The sequence below is a fragment of the Alnus glutinosa genome, chromosome 8 (assembly GCF_958979055.1).
Source record: "Alnus glutinosa chromosome 8, dhAlnGlut1.1, whole genome shotgun sequence".
NCBI lineage: Eukaryota > Viridiplantae > Streptophyta > Magnoliopsida > Fagales > Betulaceae > Alnus > Alnus glutinosa.
In genome coordinates this window covers 6,224,455-6,245,931 of record NC_084893.1, presented here as the reverse complement: position 1 = coordinate 6,245,931, position 21,477 = coordinate 6,224,455, and the positions used below count along the sequence as shown (strand labels likewise).

The 21,477-nt window shown below is 34.2% G+C and overlaps 2 protein-coding genes across 3 annotated transcripts; one reads left to right on the top strand and one right to left on the bottom strand.

The window, feature by feature from the left end:
- Positions 1-7,286: 7,286 nt before the first annotated feature.
- LOC133875390 (short-chain dehydrogenase TIC 32 B, chloroplastic) lies at positions 7,287-11,273 on the top strand. Its single transcript, XM_062313511.1, has 8 exons — positions 7,287-7,657; positions 8,422-8,653; positions 8,780-8,859; positions 9,882-10,035; positions 10,227-10,305; positions 10,507-10,594; positions 10,767-10,813; positions 10,939-11,273. Exons 1-8 carry the CDS (start codon positions 7,525-7,527, stop codon positions 11,149-11,151), a joined length of 1,026 nt encoding a protein of 341 aa, XP_062169495.1. The 5' UTR covers positions 7,287-7,524; the 3' UTR covers positions 11,152-11,273.
- A 412-nt stretch (positions 11,274-11,685) lies between these two features.
- LOC133875391 (kinetochore protein SPC25 homolog) lies at positions 11,686-18,165 on the bottom strand. 2 transcript variants are annotated; one of them, XM_062313512.1, is made up of 8 exons: positions 17,876-18,165; positions 17,640-17,705; positions 17,280-17,426; positions 14,746-14,859; positions 14,575-14,664; positions 14,357-14,479; positions 13,856-14,088; positions 11,686-12,122 (listed from the first exon to the last, which is right to left on the bottom strand). In XM_062313512.1, the coding sequence occupies exons 1-8, from the start codon at positions 18,042-18,044 to the stop codon at positions 12,111-12,113; spliced, it is 954 nt and encodes a 317-aa protein (XP_062169496.1). In that variant the 5' UTR covers positions 18,045-18,165; the 3' UTR covers positions 11,686-12,110. The 2 variants fall into 2 exon arrangements, with proteins under 2 accessions (XP_062169496.1, XP_062169497.1); XM_062313513.1 differs by lacking the exon at positions 11,686-12,122 and adding an exon at positions 12,245-12,612.
- Between the last annotated feature and the right edge of the window lie 3,312 nt (positions 18,166-21,477).

The window sequence follows — 21,477 nt, the reverse complement described above, 5'->3', positions numbered from 1 at the left end:
GTATGGCACGAGGGGCTTGCACTCGATCAAAATGGTACAGGACCTTTCTTTGTAAGTAACCTTTTGTTTAATCCTCATGGATAACAAAAGATATGTTGACATGATCGACCTAAAGAAAAATTTTAGGGTTTGTCGGCAGGTTGATTTTTTTAGCTTTGTTGAATGCATCAATTCAGGTAGGAATTTTTTTGTGTTGGAGGGAGACATTGTAACATCTGGGCCCTCCGATATTCCAAGGCCACTACAATTTTCTTACCCTTTAATTTCCTCCTTTAATAATAATTAAAAAAAAAAACAAAAAAACGTCTATTATCTGTTTTTGTCTACCGATCGATAGGTCCTACAGTTTTTATTACAAGTTTTCTTACAAACCGGTGTAACAGTTCACGTAGTACTTACACGTCAGCCATTAAACAATGAAATATGTTTGTCATAAGTTTGTAAGTAATAATCGGAGCATTTTCCTTAAAAGAAAAAAAGAAAAGGGTGGGCTCGATCATCTCTTTGGTTAGGTGGCTATTAATGGTTGTGCTTAAGTTCTAACACAATTTCTTTTCATTGATTTGATTTGATGGAGTTGTTGGTGATTAATATATATAAAGATTATTAATTTAAGATGATTAGGACCAAGAGTTTTTTAATTGACTAGTGGAATGCTAGAAGAAGACAAGACACGAAAATGGTGGGTTTGAAAATTGGTACCCATATCCCATTTGGAATCCAATTTGATAACTATTGTTGTGTGTGTTTTTTAACTTGATGATCAATTTGATAACTTTGTTTATTAACCACATTCTGTGGGGTTGAATGATTTTCACTGTCCCCCCGGCCTATTGGTCGATCGGTTCCATCGAAGCTAGCCACCACAGTCATTCCAAACAAGCCAATCAAATTTTACAGAGATAAAAAAAGATAAAAAGGAAGACTCAAAAGCAAAGTAGGATAAATGAACAGAAAAACACTTTCAAAGGAACTTTCCTCTTTATTTAATTTGTCAATGGACTTAATTTGGCCGAACCACCGTCACATCCGCCACCCAAAAATCAAAATGGAGGTGGCTTAATTACGCCGATTACACATTTCTTTTTCAAGGTTTTTTTTTTTTTTTTAATATTTGATTTTAATTTTTTGAGCAACTTAAAAGGGTGTCTATGTTGATGATAAATACTAACGGAATGTCTAATTTTGACACACGATGGTAATACGAGGGAATCAGATATTACTTTTTAAAGTTTGAAGTTGCAAGTAAAGATATAGTGGTAGTTTAATGAGCTAAAGTGTATTTTTCTCTAAATTTAATTGATAGGAGCGTATCTATTTTCACAAATATTAGTGAAACCTCTAAAATTTGAGGATATCCATACATGTGTTACAAGTTATCATATAAGAGATAATAAAGCTAGCCCAAAATATGAATTAAACATGTTTTTTTCTTTCTTTAAAAGGTGTTATCCACCATTAATATTTTCAAATTCAACTGAAATATTAGCTCCGTTTGTTTCGTCGCAAAATATTTTCAATGAAATTATTTTTCAGAAAAAAATAATAATTTTCTTGAAAAAAAGTTTCGGCATTTGGCTCATACGAAAAAAAAATCACCAACGGCGAAAAATCACCAAAAACGAGATTCCGTCACTAGCAAATAGGATTCCGGCCAATTTCTTTGGAATCCGACCGAGTATGGCCAAATTCCGAAGAAACTTGCCAGATTTTGGCATAGTACAGCCGAATTTCAGTCGTACTGGCCATATTTCAACCAATTTAGGCAAAATCTAGTCCCCAGAATTTGACGACGGTGGTCGGAAGTCACCGGATTCCAACACTGGCCAGATTTCGGCCTATTTTGCCGGAATCTAGGTTCTTAGATTCCAACAATTGGATATCAAAATTTGGGAACCTTCAACGGTAGATTCGGGTTACCAATAAACTTCAATGTCCGGCGATTGCGGATTCCTACAAACGTGCTTACAAGAATAAATAGTTTAAATCTAGAAAATAATTTACGATTTTTAAAATTGTAAATCGTTTTTCATAAATTAAAGTGACTTTTACAGTGAAATTGAAATTACATAAAATATTTTCTAAATTTTATACCCAAACAAACGAAGCATAAATCATTCAGCTCTACATTGAGCTCTATTTTATTCAAACTAATTCTACAACATGTCTCTTTTTAGAGTTTATAAATTAATTCAAACTATTTTGATCTATATACATATAATTCCACCAACATATACAAAAGCAAATAAGATCCTATCAATATTATTGGTAAGGAAATGTACGTCTTATCCTTCAGTTTACTGATAGAGTAGTACTTTTCCTTCAAATTGAATTGAAAGAATTTCTTCTAAATATGTTTCTCCCATACATTTAAAAAATCTTTAAAATGTATTATCCACCATTAATCTTTTCAAATTCAACTAAAATACTAACCAATTATGTCTATTTATTCAAAATAACTCTAGAACATGTCTCTTTTTATTGTTTATAAATTTAGTCGAACTTTGATCTATATACATATAATTTCACCAATATATACAAAAACAAATAAGATCCTATCAATTTTATTGATAAGAAAATGTCCTATCATGCATAGAATATTATCCCATTAATTAGTTTATGAATATAGTACTTATTTTTCAAGCCGGGTCGAAATAATTTCTTCTAAATATACTTTTTTTTTTTTTCAAATTTAGTTGGAAGAATTTATTATGCTAATATAATTTAGATAAATAATACCCATAATTCAATAGAAGTGTTTGATACAATACTCCTTATATGTATCTTTAATTAATTAGAGTAATTATCATCGATCTTTAGCTTTTGAGACATGGAAAATTGGCTTTTGTATCCAAGAAGCATGTATGTATATACATGTATGCATAGGGCAGAGCAAATGGAGACCCATGAATCAGTCTTTAATTAGGTACCTTTTTACACTTTTTGGAGCAAGAAAGAAAGAAAGAAAGAAGATAGAATTAAATCGCATGCATGTGAAAGCAATAAAACAGAGAGAAGAGAGGTTGATGATGATGATGAGAGGTGTTGGGAAATTGGGAAACAGGATGGGTCCCATGTGCATAGCCAGTTCACAACTCCATTGTTGAGGAGTCAACCTCAGTGCCTCTCTTTTAGCCCGTCAACCTCCAACACCGGCCATCATTTCTCAACGGCAAAGGGTGAAAGTTTTGGCCGGGCATTAGCGACAAAAGGAGACGTGGGTGGCACGGTGGCACGCAGTAAAAGCATTTTTGTCTGCAAATATATATAGGGCTTCTGTTTCTGCATATGATTCCTTTTTCGCGATAATATTCATATATGTCTTCACGATTTGCATGAATTCTCGATCTCCATCGCTCATATTTTCTAGATGCCCACGTGTGAGATCGATCGACCTACTCGATCAACCATTCTTTTTTGGGTGCATGCATGTACCCATAATTAATTAACACCTTTTTTTTTTCTTTTCTTTTTTTTCTAATATTTTATGTGAAATGACTTGATGTGAAATCATACATAGTAATACAAATATAATTAAAACTGATTTATTTATTTATTTATTTCCAAGAGCACTTGAGTTTGAATGCAAAGCCTTAAAGTAGAAAGAACGAAGGAGTACTTGATTGTTGTGATACAAAGTATAAATGAGTTGTGAATTTTGAATTTTTTTAGAGAAAAATCAAGAAAATTGTTCATTAATAGAAGAAATAAGATTGACATTTTACAGAGAAATGGAAAAAGTCTTTGCCAAACACACCCGTCACACCATTCTACTTAATTACTTTGAGGATCAGGTTATAAACATAACTAAAAAAAAAAAATTATATATAAAGGTAACGGTTTGGTTTGTTAATGATTTTTAGAGAGTGTTTTTTTTTTTTAATTAAAAAAAGTATTTTCATTAGGGGTGTAAATCAGATTCCGGTTCCCGGTTATTGGCCAAAATCGGGAACCGGAACCGGAACCGGGGTCCCGGTTATTGGATTTTCAATAACCGGGACCGGGTACCTAAACCAGGTTTTTAAAAAAAAAATGTATATATATATATATATTGAGCCTATTTTTAGTATTTTAGACATTGGGCCTTTTTTTGGGGGGGAGACTTCATTGAGCTTTATATATTCAGTTATATATAAAATAAAAAAAATAGATGAACATATAAAATTAGTATATATTTAAATTAATACATAAAAATAAAAAAATAAATGAGTTTCGACATAAAAATTTAAATTAATAAAAAAATAAATTATTAATCTAACAGCTTGCAAGGTATATTCTTGCATGTCGATTTCATTAATTAATAGAACTTTTTAACGTGACAATTTCCTTTGTCAAAACTCAAAAGAGGCCGAAAGAGGAGAAAAAGATTTGATACGTTGTGAAAAATGATCCACGTGGAAGACATAGAGCCCCAAAAAAATCTGGATCTAGACTACATATATTTCAGACGTGAATTGTCTGAAATATATGTAGTAACGACCTAAGGAAAAGTGCTAGCAACATCTGCGTTATCACCCCAAAAGGACTAGTCAATTTGAACCTTCTCTAGAATCCATTATAAAGCCCAGTTTCACCTAGTAACTAGGCAATGTGAGACTTAGAACTCATTTATCTTTTATAAATCATTCACTCTATGTGAGTTATTTATCTATTCCCAATATGGAACTGGGGTGTTACAAACTCCTGACGTCCCCGTCAAAGCAACATCATGCAATGCTCCAGTACCACATGACCTGGCGTTACTAGGTAGCTTTGATACTATTTGTAACGACTCAAGGAAAAGCGCTAGCCACATCTGCACTATCACCCCAAAAGGACTAGTCAATTTGAAGCTTCCCTAGAATCCATTATAAAGCCCAGTTTCACCTAATAACTAGGCAATGTGAGACTTAGCACTCATCTATCTTTTATAAACCACTCACTCTATGTGAGTTATTTATCTATTCTCAATATGGGACTGGGGTGTTACATATGTAGTCCAGGTCCAGATCTCCGGTCCATGGGGGTATTTTTTTTATTTGTTTTTAATAATTAACAACCCGGTCCCAGGTTCCCGGTTTAACCGGGTCTTTTGAAAGCACGTACCTGGGACCGGGTCCGTGTACCTACCCGGATCCCGGTTTTCCAATTTTTCGGGCCCAGTTAGTACCCGGTTCCGGATCCAGACCGGTTATAACCGGCCCAGATTTACACCCCTAATTTTCATGAGACATAAAAATAAAATTAATTTTGAATGTTTTGTGAGTGTTTATGTTTTGAATTATTTGTTAATATTTATATTTTAAATTAAAAAAAAAATTAATTAATTACCAAGCAAAATCGTATTCATCTAGTTTGAAATCAGCCCACCATTACCGAGCATGGACATGACTAACAAGAAAAGCTCTCCTATTTTTTTTTTTTTTTTTTGGCATGAAAAGGGAATAAAAACGTTAACGCATGGGTTAAGCTTGGCCATTCATGCAATTAAGCTTGATTTCTCTTCCTTTGTGTTTATTTAATAACTATGAATAAACTAATTATTAATGTATCTTTAAATAAACTATGGACCAAATAAATTAACCAGGAATATTCCTAATAATTTATTATCATTTGTAGCTCTCGGGCATGATCAAAAATTTCTTTATATATATATATATATATATTTATGTAATAACGGATCATGACGTACAGTTGACAAAGACATCAGAATCTAATTCATTAATTAATTCTTTATTAAAAAAATATATATTTATCTTATGATGCCCCTTTGTGTCGCAATTGTTGAATCTCGCTCTTTGCTCATTAGTCATCAATTAATGTACGTAAAGGATGCCAAATAAATTGTTAAATATTGGCTCAGGATCGCCGCCGGCCAGGCGCTACGAGCTCACCGTACCCCCCTTGACCGCCGATCAGGTCTTGCCTTTTTTCAGTCAAATTTTTTATGTTTTATAATTAGTTACTAATGACTAATTGTTAGGAAAATTTGTAGTTATTTATGTAGATTGAGAGTATTAAAGTATTCGCAATGAATTCTCTATTCATAATTTTTTTCTAATATTTTAACAAAACTCACAAAATACATCATTTAACAAACTTTATTAATCTTTGATAAATCAAGTTCTATTGTTTTCTGTTTTAAAATTTATTTTATTCTAATCATATGTGGCTTCCGATGATAATATATAGGGTGTTTTTACTTTTTGATTGAAAAAGTGTTCTAACGTGACATAAAAATTAAAATAATTTTAAGTGCTTTGTATTTTGGTCGGTTCTTTAATCATGTTTTTTTTTTTTTTTGCTAAAATAGCAAAAACATCCCAAAAAGCATATATTGTCAAAACTCAATATAGAAAATGTTTCTTTTATTTTTAATTATAAATGCCTACTAAAAAATATGCATCTAGGTATGAAAAGGAAAATTATTCAAATACATCACCTACCCATCTCATTTTCAAATCTACCATTAGATTTGTAAGACTCACATTGGGTCCTACAAATCTAATAGTAAATTTAAAACTTGATTTTATGGAGATGAGTATGAGATGGTTATGAAAATCTTTTTTCTTTTTTCTTTTTTTTTTTTTCTTTTTTTTTCTTTTAAATAAAAAAGGGAGCGAGAGAGAGAGAGAATAATAGAAAAGCTAATGAATCTAAAAAAGATCTCTAAATAAATTTTTTACTCAAAATATAATGGGGAAGAACTATTTTTAAATAAAAATAAAATAAATATTAGTTAATTAATATTTATATATAAAGAATCATTTAAATTAATTTTGGAGCCTGCCTGCCGTGGAGGACAAGTAGAATTTTAAATATAGTAATTAATTAAGAGATATTTATTGTCAAACCAAAAGATCTGAATTAAGCCGTCCAAATGTGAAGATTAAAAAATTATCATTTCTCACCAACCCAAATGAGAAAACAAAAAGGGCTTTGGCTATTGAATCTTTTCCACTATTCAGCATATCTTTTGCTCGATCAATATCGATTGACCACCTAATAATCCTACCACCGGCCAACAACCTATAATATTCCACCTTAATTTCTCTTTCACCATTATGAACGTTGATTTCTCATGAGACTATCACTTCGCAAGAAAGTAAAATTAATCACAAAGAGGAAGAAGAAGAAGAGATTTTACTACTTCATTCATATATATATATTATATATCATATATCTAGCTGCTGTAATGATCATGGTTTCATAAAAATTGCACTTGAAATAGCAAAAGCATGCCTGGAAATAACAATTTCTAACAATGCCACCCATTAAGGACAGCTAGTAATTATGAGAAACAAAGACAAAAATAATGGTGCATTTTTTGGAGTCAAATCATAATTCATAAGCTATTTCTGATATGTGATGGATGGTACGGCATTAAAGTTCATTGATTGGTTGAGACCACCTAGTAAGGGTGGTCCTTAAACTACCGGAAAACTGTTTCTGGTCTGGATGTGCTATATGTACGTCTGTGGCTTCTAAATAAGATGGTCTCTCCAGGTGTTGCAAAAGATCAAAAAGTTGGCAGCTGGTGCCCTCATGAAGGAAACACTGAGATATCTTGCAGGAATTGCAGGCCCAAGTGGTTATGGCTCAAACTCCACTGCCGAGGAAGTCACACAGGATTGCTCTTGCTGTCTCCCTTCCGGCCATCTAACTGCTATTGTCACCGGTTTGTCTCCAACAACAACAACATTAATTCTCTAACCAAATTAAAACAAACCACGTTATCTTTCTGTGGTAGTTGCATGTAATTAAGAGGTTTCTTTCATGTGTGTGTGTGTGTGTTTCTGTTGGCTTCTTCAAAGATTAATGACCATGAAAGTGTTCTTCTGTGTTAGTACAGTTTCCGGTCTTGAAAAGCACCTGAGGCAAGTGAATGAAATCCTGCAAAAGAGCAAAAAGTGTAAGAGCTTGCCGGGATCGATGGTCCGGCGGGAGATAACTCCGACGCTCAAGTGAGTTTCTTTTGCAGGATTTCATTCCCTCCCAAGACCGGAAACTGTACTGACATTCATTCTGCATATGTTCTTTTCTTTGGAGAGAAAAGAAAAAAAGGGTTGAAGATATATAATTTGTAAGGCTCATATTTTTTTACAGAAATATATATATATATATATATATTCTATCTCCAAGGAATATACTATAAGATGGATCTCTATCAGTGGTTCTTTTTGGCTGTACCAAGATATGGATTGTTGTCTCTTTTGAATAGCCGGGTCTCATTGGTCCATAGTAGATCACTGCTTTCAGCTGGATTATATATTGTGATAGATAATTAAGCATGTTTTAACCTTTGAATTTTTACAATTAATTTTTTTTAATTAATTAACCAAAAAAAAAAGAGTTAATTCTCTCATGCATATATATATATAATTTCAGCTTTCCGTTCAAAAAATAACAGAAAATTAAAGCTTTTTGGGTTTTGTTAATTAGGGGCGACGTCCGGCATTGGAGCTGAGACGGCGAGAGTGTTGGCGAAGAGAGGTGTGAGGATTGTGATTCCGGCGAGGGATCTAAGGAGGGCAGGTGAAGTGAAGGAGGAAATTCAAAAGGAGAGTCCGCAGGCTGAGATCATATTGCTGGAGACTGATTTAAGCTCTTTAACTTCTGTCAAGAGATTTTGTGCCGACTTTTTGTCTCTAGGATTACCTCTTAACATTCTCATGTGAGTATTATTGTATTTTTTTTATTATTTATTTATTTATTTTTATTTTATTTGTGTGTTTGTGTTTGAGAGAGAGAGAGATTTTTTATATGATATTAATTATGAAAGAAAATCATTTTTTTGCAGAAACAATGCTGGAATATTCTCTCAGAATTTGGAGTTCTCTGAAGACAAAATTGAGATGACATTTGCTACAAATTACTTAGGTAATCTACTAATTAATTAACCCTTGTCTAATTGATAGTGTTCCAAGATTTTAAAAAAAAATTAAATTAATCCAAAAATAATTTGGGTTTGCTTTCTCAAGTGGACTCGTGTTTCAGATGCCATCATTTGAACAAAAAAAAAAAAAAAAAAAAACACTCAAAAAATTATAAACTTGAAATTCCAGACCAATTGAACCTCCAGAGTGAAGAAGGGCCGGGTCTAGTCCACATATGACATAGCCTAAGAGGCCCCTCTTCTTCTACTGTGGTCTGAGTCATGTAACCTGTAAGGTTCGAGTGCAGGCGTTTGGGAGGGGCGGAGATCTCCTGTAAGCAATTTAGATAATAAAAATGAAAGAGTTTTTGCGGGGCCCATTTACCCAAATAGATCTCGGACAAACCGTCCACTTGCTTGGATAAATGAGCTTTATAAAAACTCTTTCATATTTATTGTCCGAATTACTAATAATTTAGACAGTAAATTGTTGTAAATTGTTGTAAATCTAAATCAATTGAGAGGGGATTAAAAGAAGCAGTGGGCACCATAGGGCCGGTGTAGCTCTTCATCCACAAATAAAATAAAAAGAAAATCATTATGGCTTAGCTTTTCATCGAAGAAAAAAAAAAAAAAAAAACATAATGGATAGCTTTGTCCTAAACCCAAATTGGACGAACAAAATTTTCTTCCAAATTGAGTCGAAAAGAAATTGACATATGTCCTTAGAGTTATCTCCATATGGTGCCCTTAAACCTGAGTTAGAAAAACCACATGCTCTGTTAATCTTAGTAAAAAAGTGTGTAAGAATCATGTGCTTTAAAAACAACTGCAATTTAAGAATCCCAGTTGGAGGAAAACTTTGTCCGAATGGGGGCGCCGATTAAATGTTATAGAATTGCATCCATTTGTAAACCTATAATAATACCCTTGGAAAGATTTCCAGTTTAACCCAAAATATATATATATTTAAAACCCTTGAAAATATAGTAGGGGTTTTAACTTGTTCTTTCAATTGTTTTGGCAGGACATTTTTTGTTAACAGAAATGCTGTTAGAGAGAATGATAGAAACAGCGGCCAATACAGGCATCCAAGGAAGAATAATAAATGTTACTTCTATGATTCACAGCTGGGTGAAGAGAGATGCTTTTTCCTTCAATCAAATGCTCCATCCAAAGAAGTACAATTTCTCATTTTTCTCTTCTCCTAACATTTAAAAAAAAAAAAAAAAATCCTTGGTACCTTGGTTTCAGTTCTAATCACCCTTCAGACCACTAGACACCAATATAATTGTCGATTGCATTGCTGAATTATGTTTTATAATAATGACTTATGTAAAACAAATACATGACTATTTTCTAACTTGTGCAGTTACAATGGTACTCGAGCATATGCTCAATCAAAGTTGGCAAACATATTGCATGTCAAGGAAATGGCAAGACAGTTGAAGGTAATGAGTGAAGATTAATCCTCCATCTTTCATTTTCCCCAATTTGTTTAGCAAGATCATGCCCCATTGTCCTTCGCAACCGAATCAAGAACGAATAATGAATTTAGGGCAAAGCCTCGTGATGATGATGATGACGACGATAATGTTATAAACAATGGTTTGCATGTCCATTGATGAAGTGTTGCTTGGAATATCTTGCAGGCCAGGAATGCAAGAGTGACCATCAATGCAGTACATCCGGGCATTGTGAAGACCGGAATTATTAGAGCTCACAAGGGCTTTGTAACAGGCATGAATTTATTCCCCGATCACTTTACTTTCATTTTCATTTGAAATGTTAGTACTAGAATTTGGCTCAAGTGCTGTAAAAAAAAAAATAATAATAAAAAAAAAAACTACAGCAATCTTAGGCTGCAGTTCAAAGCGAAATCATATTCTAAATATTTTAAACTTATATGCAGATTCTCTGTTCTTCATTGCATCCAAATTACTGAAGTCAACATCTCAGGTTTGTCCCCATGCATTCCTGTCAGTTGAGCTCAATAGATTTCATGAGAGAGAGAGAGAGAGAGAGAGCAATTTGATCCATTGGAGTACTAATATATTATGGTACATGAATTGTTTTTTCTGCAGGGTGCATCAACCACATGCCATGTTGCTCTCAGCCCACAAATGGAAGGGGTGAGTGGGAGATACTTGGCAGACTGTAATGAGAGTAACTGCTCAAGTCTAGCAAATGATGAATCTGAAGCACAAAACTTATTTAAGCGCACTTGTGCACTGATTTACAAGAGATTAGGTCAACCACCCAAAGATGTTTCTTCTTTTGTAAATATAGAGAGTTAGGACTCATGTATGATGTATATAAGCTTATATTGTATTTAGAAGTGCACAAGGCATCAGAGAAGCCAATTTATGGTGACCTAATATACATGACAATAAAGGGGCTTGAGAACTATTCCTTTCAAGGCTGTAGCCCTCCAGTTCTAGGCTAATTTAATAACAAAATATCATGATTTCACAAATCTCTCTCTCTTTAGGATCAGAAAGTGGATAATAAAGCATAAAAATAGAAAGATCTGATAAGTGCATGAACTGGTTGGCCACCCCAGCAGAATATGAAAAAAAATGAATAGCTAATTGTCAGCTCAATAGCATGGTATAATCCAAAGTCACAAAAAAAAAAAGAAAAAAAGAAGCATTTATTAAACATAAAAAGGAGAATATAATTCAAGGTACAAATTCAAAGGAACCCATTTGAACCCAAAGTCTAAGAATTAAGAAAGATGGCTTTCCTGATGAAAAGGAGATGTAGGTAGTCTGAAGTATAAGATGGCAAACCATCTGAATATCAGATTATAGAGAAGAGAATTATCAAGGTTGAACCCAACTCACTCCATTTGTCCATGTACTCCACTTCAAATGGTAAATAAAGCTCATTATGCCAAATGATACAAACTGAAAACTTGTTTATCAGGGGGGAGGGGAATGGAATAGTTATGTCAAACAGTTGAAATCTGATAATTAGATAAAAACAAAGGAAATACGTAGTACAGAGTTCTGGGATCATCACGCCTGCATTCCACCAGCTGTACTTCATTCCAAAATGAAACTGCATAGTTTTGCATCAACCATTACATGGCGAGAGGCTGTCGTGTGTTGTTAATCCACAACACTCACCCGTGGTTCTTTACATGTCAATTGTTAAGCAACCTGAGTCATGAATTATGACTAGCTGAGCAGGTTAGGGCATCTTGTGCATGTTGAATCAATTTTGAGGTGATAAAATAACCTTCACACCATCTTCATTTCTTAACCTGTAATAATGCCTTCTTGTGAGCACTATAAGAATATTATCAAATAATCATATGTATGATTCTATCAACTACAGAACTCATTATTCCTGTAAGCATTACTTATTATCTTATCTCTAATTTATGGGTCTAGTTACTAAATTCAAAGAAGATAGTAAAGTATTTAAAACAAGTAAAAGATCCGAGGCAAAAGATTTTGTGAAGTAACCTCTCATAATGATTGTGGTATCCAAGAATCATAATATTGACCAAGATCCAATCATATCATGAATTGCAGCATAGTTTTTACATCAATAAACTTCCAACTTTTTCTAAAGTACTATACTAATTCTGAACTAGCTCAAAATTAATGACCAAAAAGCTAATCCATCATCAGTTCCCGTCTGCTTATTGGCTGTGCATATCCACTTTTGCTGTCATATTTAAAGCCATATCTTTCGTTAGATCAATGGCCCAACTTACCAGAAGTCCATCTACTGTCAAAGCCTTATTCCTGGGCCATTAATCAGATGTGTAAGTAATTTTGTTGTAAGTAACATGAATATTTTTATTGAAAAAGAGAATTCCCAAGAATACAAGCGATCTACAAAGATTTCCCTAAAGAATTACAATATGAGACTATAGAAACAAAATAATTAAGTCTAAAAAAATTTAGTAGAAACATGACAAAAGCCATAGACCACTCAAACAGGAAAGTAGGAATACTGATTTCAGCTCAAGAATAGGCAAGTGTAACCATTAAGGGTGGGTTATTTTTCTCTCCAAATCATCCACATAAGGCAAAGAGAGAGTGCATTCCAAATAAAACTGTTTCCACACCTTCCAAGAACAATCCTTTCCAAAAAAAGAACAACTCAATTACTTTCTAAGGCATCTCTAATGTAACTTCAGAAGTAGCGAAAATGGAAGACCAAAACTCTCTAGCAACCTTGCAATGAAGCAACAGGTGGTCAATAGCCTCACCTTTGCATTTACATATGCAACACCAATCAACTATTATAATATTCCCTTTGATCAGACCATCCACAGTTGATACCATCCTTAAGGCTATTATCCACACAAAAAAAAACCACCCGTATGGCTATTTTACTTCCCAAAATACTCCTATAAAGGAATTGCATGTCATTCAAACCTCTTAAGAATTATAGCAAGCGTGTACACGAAATTGACATCCACATTTAAGCTTCAATGTCAACCTCTTCTTTCACTGGCATATTAGAATATAAAGAGATCAAGCAGCATATCAACTGATATTAACTTCCCATCATGAAAAGCACGAACAAATATGAGGTTCCAAGAATGGGCCCTCTCATCATCTGATGTCCCCAAAAAAGAATATACAAAAGCATCCTTGTCTTCTACAATCATGAATAAATTATGAAAAACCTCCTTAAGGGCACTATCGGCACACCACTCAAGTATGCCAAAAACAAACCCTTCTACCTTCTTTTCTCATGAATCTACTTTAACCCAAGAATCTCTCCCAACCCACCCTAATGCTCTTCCAAAGGCTACAATCCATGAGGTCTCCTTACTATATTGGAAATCCACTCCCCCCAAAATATTAGGAAGAATATTTTGACAGTTACAAATTTACAATCATATGCAACTCTAATATGGTTCAAAAAATAGTCATTGATGTGATGTGTGAATTTTTTTTTTTTTACCATTTTGATACTTTCTAAAAGTACAAAAAGGCGAATGAATCACACAGAATCCAATCATTTTGATGATACCTTGAAACGAGGGGACCGCCGAAGAGATGATGCTGATCCCGGAGATAGAATAGCTGGAATCATAGCTCTTGCATGGTGTGCTTTCTTCGAAGGTCTATTGCCTTCTCCACATTTAACTTGGTCATTTTCCACGACTGAGGATTCACTTTTGTCCGTTGAGACTGAAAAAGATGGAGCAGATGTAGAGATTGTGGAAGACTCTTGATGATGAGTTGTTAATTGGGGCAAAAATCCTGTTGAATCATGTATGCCACAATAATTTTAATCAGATATAAGTTGCACATCAATGAAAGAAAAAGAAAACCTAACCATAAAACTTCTCTAAAATTTCATAGCTGTGTACAAAATGTGTAAGGTAAATGCTACAGGTAAAATAATTTATTTTTGGCTCTTGGTTACTAGAATGGGTATCCCTTAAGAAGAGCCAGCCCTCATTGTTAATTGGATGTCATTTCTGAGGCATGCGATGTGCTTGGTTGGATGCAAGAGGTAAGATTGTACCTTGTGCCACAGCTTCTTGAAACTTCTCTCTCATGATTCTAACAAATTTGAATAAACCATTGGTTTTGTTCAACTCATGGATCAACTCTTTGGTGTCATTCAAGTGTGGATCGCAATCTAACACTGATATGACAGAAAACATATAATATCTTAAAATGCACATCATTGACATATATTTGACGTTACAGCATGACCAATTATGGGACTTCATCACTTACAGGTATAAGTATCATATGCATAGCGAATGGTGAAAGAGTACTCCTCATTTGGATTTTTCAAATTAATGTTCTTGAAGGTGAATTTTACCCCTAGAGAACAAAAAACTTGTAAGAAAATCAATCTTTAAAAAACAGAATAAATGTTGCACAATTTTAAACGAGTTCAATTACCAGGTCCGCCTTCAACATGGAAACCAAGAACCCTATTGTACCACGAAATTGCTTCTTGTGTTTCACCTTTACATTCAACTTCTTCATTACTTTTTTCTTCAGATGCTGCCAAAGCTGTTGATGGTACAAAATGGAAATGGGCAGAGAACAAAAAGTAAACTATAACATCCTTTCCTTGACAATATAGCTTCAGATTCATAAACAAAGACACTACATATCAATGTTGACAAATGGCTTTGACCAACAGAAAAAGAAAACAAATACAGAACAAATGCCAGCACTTGCACAAACCCAAGATATATTGAGCTACAGTGATTAACCTCTTTCAATTTTTCTCCTTTTGGATTAGGTAAAAAATCAGAAATAAGATAAATAAGACTTTCAACTGGCCACTAGCTAGTTCGCAAAACACAACATAGAGAACTTAACACGGATAATGTATGTGGCAGTATCTTGACATGACCAACTCAAAAGGTGATTGTGATTGAATGCTTACTTATATGGTTAGTAGCTTATAAGTCCATACATTTTACGTGCAATGCCTCATTGGAACACAACGTAATAGGGCATGAATGGATGCTAAAAAAATATTATAAGTCATCTAACATAGTCATCAAGGATGCAAGATTCACACACTTTTAGTTACTAATTAGATAAACTGAGAAGACAATTACCTTCACTCTTTCTTTTTGATGACAAGGAACCCCTCTAAGGTAAGGCCACTTCGTGTACCTACCCCTGTCAGGTAAACCTTGGACCTATGTAAAGCGCCCCTTCTACACAAATCGGGTAATACTCTGGCTTCACCGACCGGCTGGCACCAAGGAATTGTTTCCACCCAAGGGGATTCGAACCTTAGACCTCATGGGACTACCACAAAGACCAAGGCCTTTACCACTTGAGCCAACCCCTTGGGGTTCAATTACCGTCACTCTTAATAATTTACAACCAATTATATGGTCATTTTTCTGGATAAGCAATGATGGTATACATTTAAAAAGGGAAACCAATGCGGGTAATGAAGTCAAATTTCTTTCTCTTTTATCTTCTAGGAATCCTAGCTCTAATCAATAGCCCATGAGGATTAGCTCGAATGGTCGCTCGTTTGGTGTAATACCACGAGGTCAACTGTTCGAGTTTCTTCAATAACCTAATACACGGTTCTTGTAGGCAAAGTCGTGTATCTGAGGTTTACTCGACAAGATGGGTTCCAAAAGGGCCTTGCCTTGAAGGGATTCTTTGTCATTAAAAAAAAATGGGATTAGAGCTTTGAAGGGATAAAAACTACTTTTGTCTACATTACAGGATTCTTAGTTACTCGTTGCATTTATTCGAGACATTTACCCTTAAGTGATGTATATGAATTATATTAATGTTTCTTTCACGGAGTTTGTCCATTATTTGTATGATTCCGTTTCCACTATGGGCCATTGCATTTTTATTTTTTTGATAATTAATAATCAAATCTTATTAAAAGCGTAAAGTGCCCCAAAGTACACCACAAGTATACAAAAGAAATCACCAAACTAGAAAGAAACTATGGGCCATTGCATATTCCTTGGAGCTAATCCTATTTCATGGTCAATGGAAAAGCAAGTTACTGTTTCATAGAACCATGTGAAGTAGGATCCTTTCCAAGTACTAAGGCTCGTTTTTAGGGCCTGTATGTGGGTGTGTTGAGTTTAATGAGCTGGAAAGGCAAAATTATACAGCACTGTTTTTTTCTTTCATAAAGTAATAAACCAATCTTATTAAAAGCGTAAGACATCCCTAAATACATTGGTAGTATACAAGAGGAGACACGTAACTAGAAAGAGAAAAGCAAACATTCACAGCACTGTTCATTGTTATGTTTAATTAAATTCTGTGTCTTTTGTTAAGCTCCCGAGCTCTTGCCAGTATCGGTATCCCTCACCAGATCAGGTTAACCTAGGATCATACCTTCGTTTCAAAGGATGATTTATAGGAAGGATGACAAGGTTGATCAGCTAGTGAAGATCTACCTCTCTTTCTTCTCTTTATACCGAGTTGTAAAGCTTGTGAAGAACTACTCTGATAACCTCCATGATCCTTAACAACTAGGAATCGAAATCATGATCCTTAACAATCTCATACTCTCGCAATGTATTTACAGATACAAACAAACCATTAAAGCACCCCAACTAGATTGGATCAAATTTTTGCAAGAGATGTTGTAGATAAACTCTTACAGAGAAAAACCCCTTCCTCTCTCTCTTTTCTCTTCTATGCTCTCGCATGTATAACATCATATATTGCATGTATATAACCCACTAAAGAGAGACGACTGTCTAATGGACCACAATAATGGTCTTAACAAACCTATTTCCATATTCCCAAGAATGCCTTTTCACAAAGGAGAAAATACTTAACCAAGATTAGGGACTAACATGGATGATTTTTTTATCACATATCTAACAACCTCCATACACATTATAAATCATTAGATATTGCACATAAACTTATAAAATACATGGACAGAGTACAAACCAACCAACATGATGAGAGGAAAATACCTAGAGATTGTTGAGATACAGTTGCTGCATATTGATTCCTCTTAGCCTTCTGCTCTTGCACGCTTCTTTTAAGCTCTTCTACTCTAGCTTTTTGAGCAGAAATAGAGTCCATTATCGCCATCCGCTTGGCCTCTTTACGGGTCTTCACTACATGACAATAGTAAGAAATAAAAATAATAATAATAAAAAATAAAAATAAAAAACCAAGTTTAAACCTTGAAGGAATTCATTTTCTAATTACAAAAAACAGTCACCAGCTATTCACAAAAGAGAATAATCCGAATTCAAATTCAAAATTACCAAACAACACAGATTTCAAATTCCCAATCGGCTCGGAACTCAAGAAGCAGAGACATGTACCTGCTAGGGCTTTCACCATCTCATCCTCCGCCTCTCTCAGCTTAGCTTTAAGTTCCCCTAGTTTCCCTAACGACAAAAATAAATAAAAGTTCAAATTAACATTTTCGGTCCTCAAATGTGAACAAAACCCCAACAGCCTCGCACTCAAAAACCCTAATTTGGGCAGAAAATCCAAGGAAACACTCACAAACCCTCGAATATCCTCAACTAATAGACAAATCCACGCGATCCCTTACCGTGATTTTGGACGGTCTCCTGTGCTCTGGCCCCGATCGATTCCAGGGACTTCCGAAACGACGCAATCACAGCGTCCATCTTCTGCTGCTTTTTGGGTATTTCTCTGTCGCAGATCAATCGCATCGACTCCATATTCGTCCGTACAGTATCCTCCGCTTGGGTCTCCATTTGCACACAAACGCGCACACACACAAATGTATTTGAATCAAAAATTGCTTTGGCCCGCCATTTTCTTTTGAAGTGTTTTTCTATTTCAAACTTTTTTCCGGAGCGCTTTGATACTCACTGAGGTAGTGATAACATGACTAGTAAGGTGACGGAGATTCAGTGCTTTTCTGGGGAGCCAAGGTGGCAGGCCCAGTTTGGATAGTGAGTGGCTTGAGCAAGGCTTAAAAGATTGTTCTGAGCCCAACTAATTCAGTGATCGGTCGAGCCCATTAATTAAAATTTTAACAATAATTTAAGTAAATAACAATACATAAAATATTTAATTAGAGTTCGAATTTAAAATCTATATTCTGATACCATATTAAAATTGAAATTTATCAAAAAAAAAAAATTTAATCTGGTAAGAAATTATGAATTTAATTAGTTAATTAATATTCATACAATTATAAGAAGGGTTCAATTTTGAGGTGATTGACATTACATAACTTAATAAGAGTGAGAACCCAGTTATGGTTATTGGTTATTGGCTAAAACAGGTAACCGTAACCAAGATAGTCGGTTAACCCATTATTTTATAACCAGCGGTTACCGATTGGTATCTGGTTATTCGCATTGATAACTAAATTTAAAAAAAAAAAAATGGTTTTTTGGGCATTGGGCCTACTTTTTGGACTTAATTTAAACGTTTTTAGCCCTTTAAAAAAAAATCAGCTTTTATTAGCATGTAAAGTTGGAATGGAAATCGGAAAGTAAAACCCTAAAGGCTAGAATTTTATTATTTTAATTTTTAAAATAAATAATTACATTTAAATATTATATATATATACACACACACACACCCGGTTATAACTGATTTAAATATTTTTTAAAACTAGCAACCGCTCAGGTAAGATCAGTTATAGGTTATTTCCAACCGATAACAAAAATGGTTTGCTCGTTACCGGCCGATTATAACCGACTGGCTTTACACCCCTATAAACTCAATATATATTTCTTCCGCTGTTTTTATGAAGTTTTGTAGGTTCCAGTTAATTAACATTTGCAAGTATATCCAATAGGAAATGGCTGTGGATGGACTATGGAGTATAGGAGTGGGTTTAAAGTTGGGAATTATGTTCCGAGCTAAGTTGTTTTAACCTAAATTGAGAGAGAGAGAGAGAGAGAAAAAACACTCTTGTTTTAACCTAAATTATAAGCCTAAAAAAAAAAAAAAATGAAACAAGGCATAGCCGAGATTAGTGTTACTATATACATTGAAGGTTTGTGTGGGGGAGTGATCATATTATAACAGGGTACACCCTCATACACCATAATTAATCTCTATCTGGTGATAAGTTTTCATGGGGAAGTGGTCTATTCATGATAGATAGACACAATCCTTTCAAGTGTAGGTCTCAGTGTCTCACTGGCAAGGGTGAAGGGTACAAGCATACCCCAGAAGGCACTATTGCATCTATAAAAGGATGTAGGGTTTCACCATCCTTTTGCATTCGACAAAAATGCTCTCACATGATAAACAGTACCCTAACCAAAAATCATCATCATTTTTGTCCCTTCAATTATTGGGACATCAACAACAAAGGAAGAAGCAATTAAACTATTAAGAGATGTGTTGAAAATATTCTCAAAGCTTATTTAATTCTTAATAGTTTTAGCTGAGGCCCCTCAAGAAACAAAAGTTAGAGCTCATCCAAAAATAATTTGCAAGAAGCTAGAATTATCTCGGGAGCAATAAATCTCGAAATACTCGGATCGGAAACGTCAAATTCCAAGATACTCGGATCCTTGGTAGGCCGGGAAGAAATCTTAGAATCGGAGAATTAGTTTCCACCTTATAAGAATTAAACAGTTAAAGTTACATCTATAAATAGGAACACACCGCCAGGTATTCATCAAATGATTTATTGATTAAAAAGCCTTGAAATAAATTCTCTCCAAAGACTAACTTAATCATCGGAGTGGGACCAACTGGCACCCCCAACAAACTCATTTGCTGATCTTTATTGTTTTACAACGAGAAATGAAGGACTTTACAAAAGTCTGTGTCACCGTACCGAAAACTGTCTTAACAAAATGTATTTGGCGTTATTATCTTACACATCTTTTTTGCAAATTCATCAAGTGATTCTACAGATTCAATATTATATTTATACATTTTTTTGTAAGAAAATAAACAAAAACTGTGCAAGAAATTGAAACTAAATATTTCTCGTGGGAGTAATATATAGTCATTATGATTATTGTGACATTGGAATTGAGGAAAAATAACACATTAACCATATGGAGTTCCTGGTTGCAACCCAACTGCTGTTCACCGCGTTTGGTTTGGCACGTGCCCAATCTTAATTTTTAATTTTTTTTTTTTTTAAAGTCTTAATTTTAATAATTTTGGTTGACCATTTTAAATACCGAGGACCATCGAACCTTTCTCTCTCTATCTCTTTCAGAAATAGTCAACGAAATGGCAAAAAGTCAACTCCTGGATTTTCCTTTCCCAAAATCTTTGTGGTGACAGGGACAATAGATGGAAGCACAACTTGAAATAGCGGTCCAAATTTTATTTCCTTTTCTAAAAGCCTGTATAATTAGGCATATGGATGACAGCTTGTATTGATTTTAATATTCGAAGAGAACAAAAGGAAAGTGTTACAAGCTTAGGTCGCCTCGACCACTGCTTCAAAAAAATATCATTCCCAATGTCTCTCTGGCCAGGCATATATATATAGCCATGACTTCTTTGTTGCAATCAAGCTGTGATCTTGCACCCCCTTTTAGTTTAATTAACTTGTGGAATTAATAGCGAAAAAAAAAAATTGTGTCAGGAAATAAAAATTAAAAATAAATAAAGAAATTCCTGAAATTACAATTTTAAAAACATCATAATTCTCATAAAATATGAGGATTTCAACTCCCTCACTTCAGGGAAAAAAAAAATGTCAATTCCTATATTTAATATCGTTTTTGTGAAGTTCCCATGAACTCCTTCCAAGCAACATTGTGTTCGATAAAAATGAAGTTGCAGAATTAAGATTGGAACAGAACATACACTATATAGGAATGTAATACTTTTAAGAAAAGAAAATCATAAACTACACTGTCCCCTCCATTAGCATTTTATGTTAATTTGAATTGAAAACGTGTCATGTGATTGAAATTGTCAATTATACCCCTATTAGATGTGTGAAAATACAATTATGCCTTTTAAATTAAAAAATATAAAAAATGTCTCTCTTGGCCATGAAGACCCACGATCAAGCTGGCCTTAAGTCTCTAGCCATGGAGTCATAGAGACCCACGATCGGGCCATGGAGCCTTGGGTCTTTAGCCATGGAGCCGTGGAGACCAACAGTTTGGCCATGAAGTCCTTTTATTTTCTTTTTCTTTTTAATAAAAATAAAAAATCTAATGTAGGGGTGGAATGGACAATTTTAGT

Coding starts and splice junctions, on each gene's coding strand:
- LOC133875390 (XM_062313511.1), top strand. CDS start 7,525: ATGAAGGAAACACTGAGATATCTTGCAGGAATTGCAGGCCCAAGTGGT. Junction 8,654..8,779: donor TTACCTCTTAACATTCTCAT/GTGAGTATTATT, acceptor ATTTTTTTGCAG/AAACAATGCTGGAATATTCT. Junction 10,595..10,766: donor TCACAAGGGCTTTGTAACAG/GCATGAATTTAT, acceptor ACTTATATGCAG/ATTCTCTGTTCTTCATTGCA.
- LOC133875391 (XM_062313512.1), bottom strand. CDS start 18,044: ATGGAGACCCAAGCGGAGGATACTGTACGGACGAATATGGAGTCGATG. Junction 14,860..17,279: donor TGTATCTCAACAATCTCTAG/GTATTTTCCTCT, acceptor TACCATCAACAG/CTTTGGCAGCATCTGAAGAA. Junction 14,665..14,745: donor CCATGTTGAAGGCGGACCTG/GTAATTGAACTC, acceptor TTTGTTCTCTAG/GGGTAAAATTCACCTTCAAG.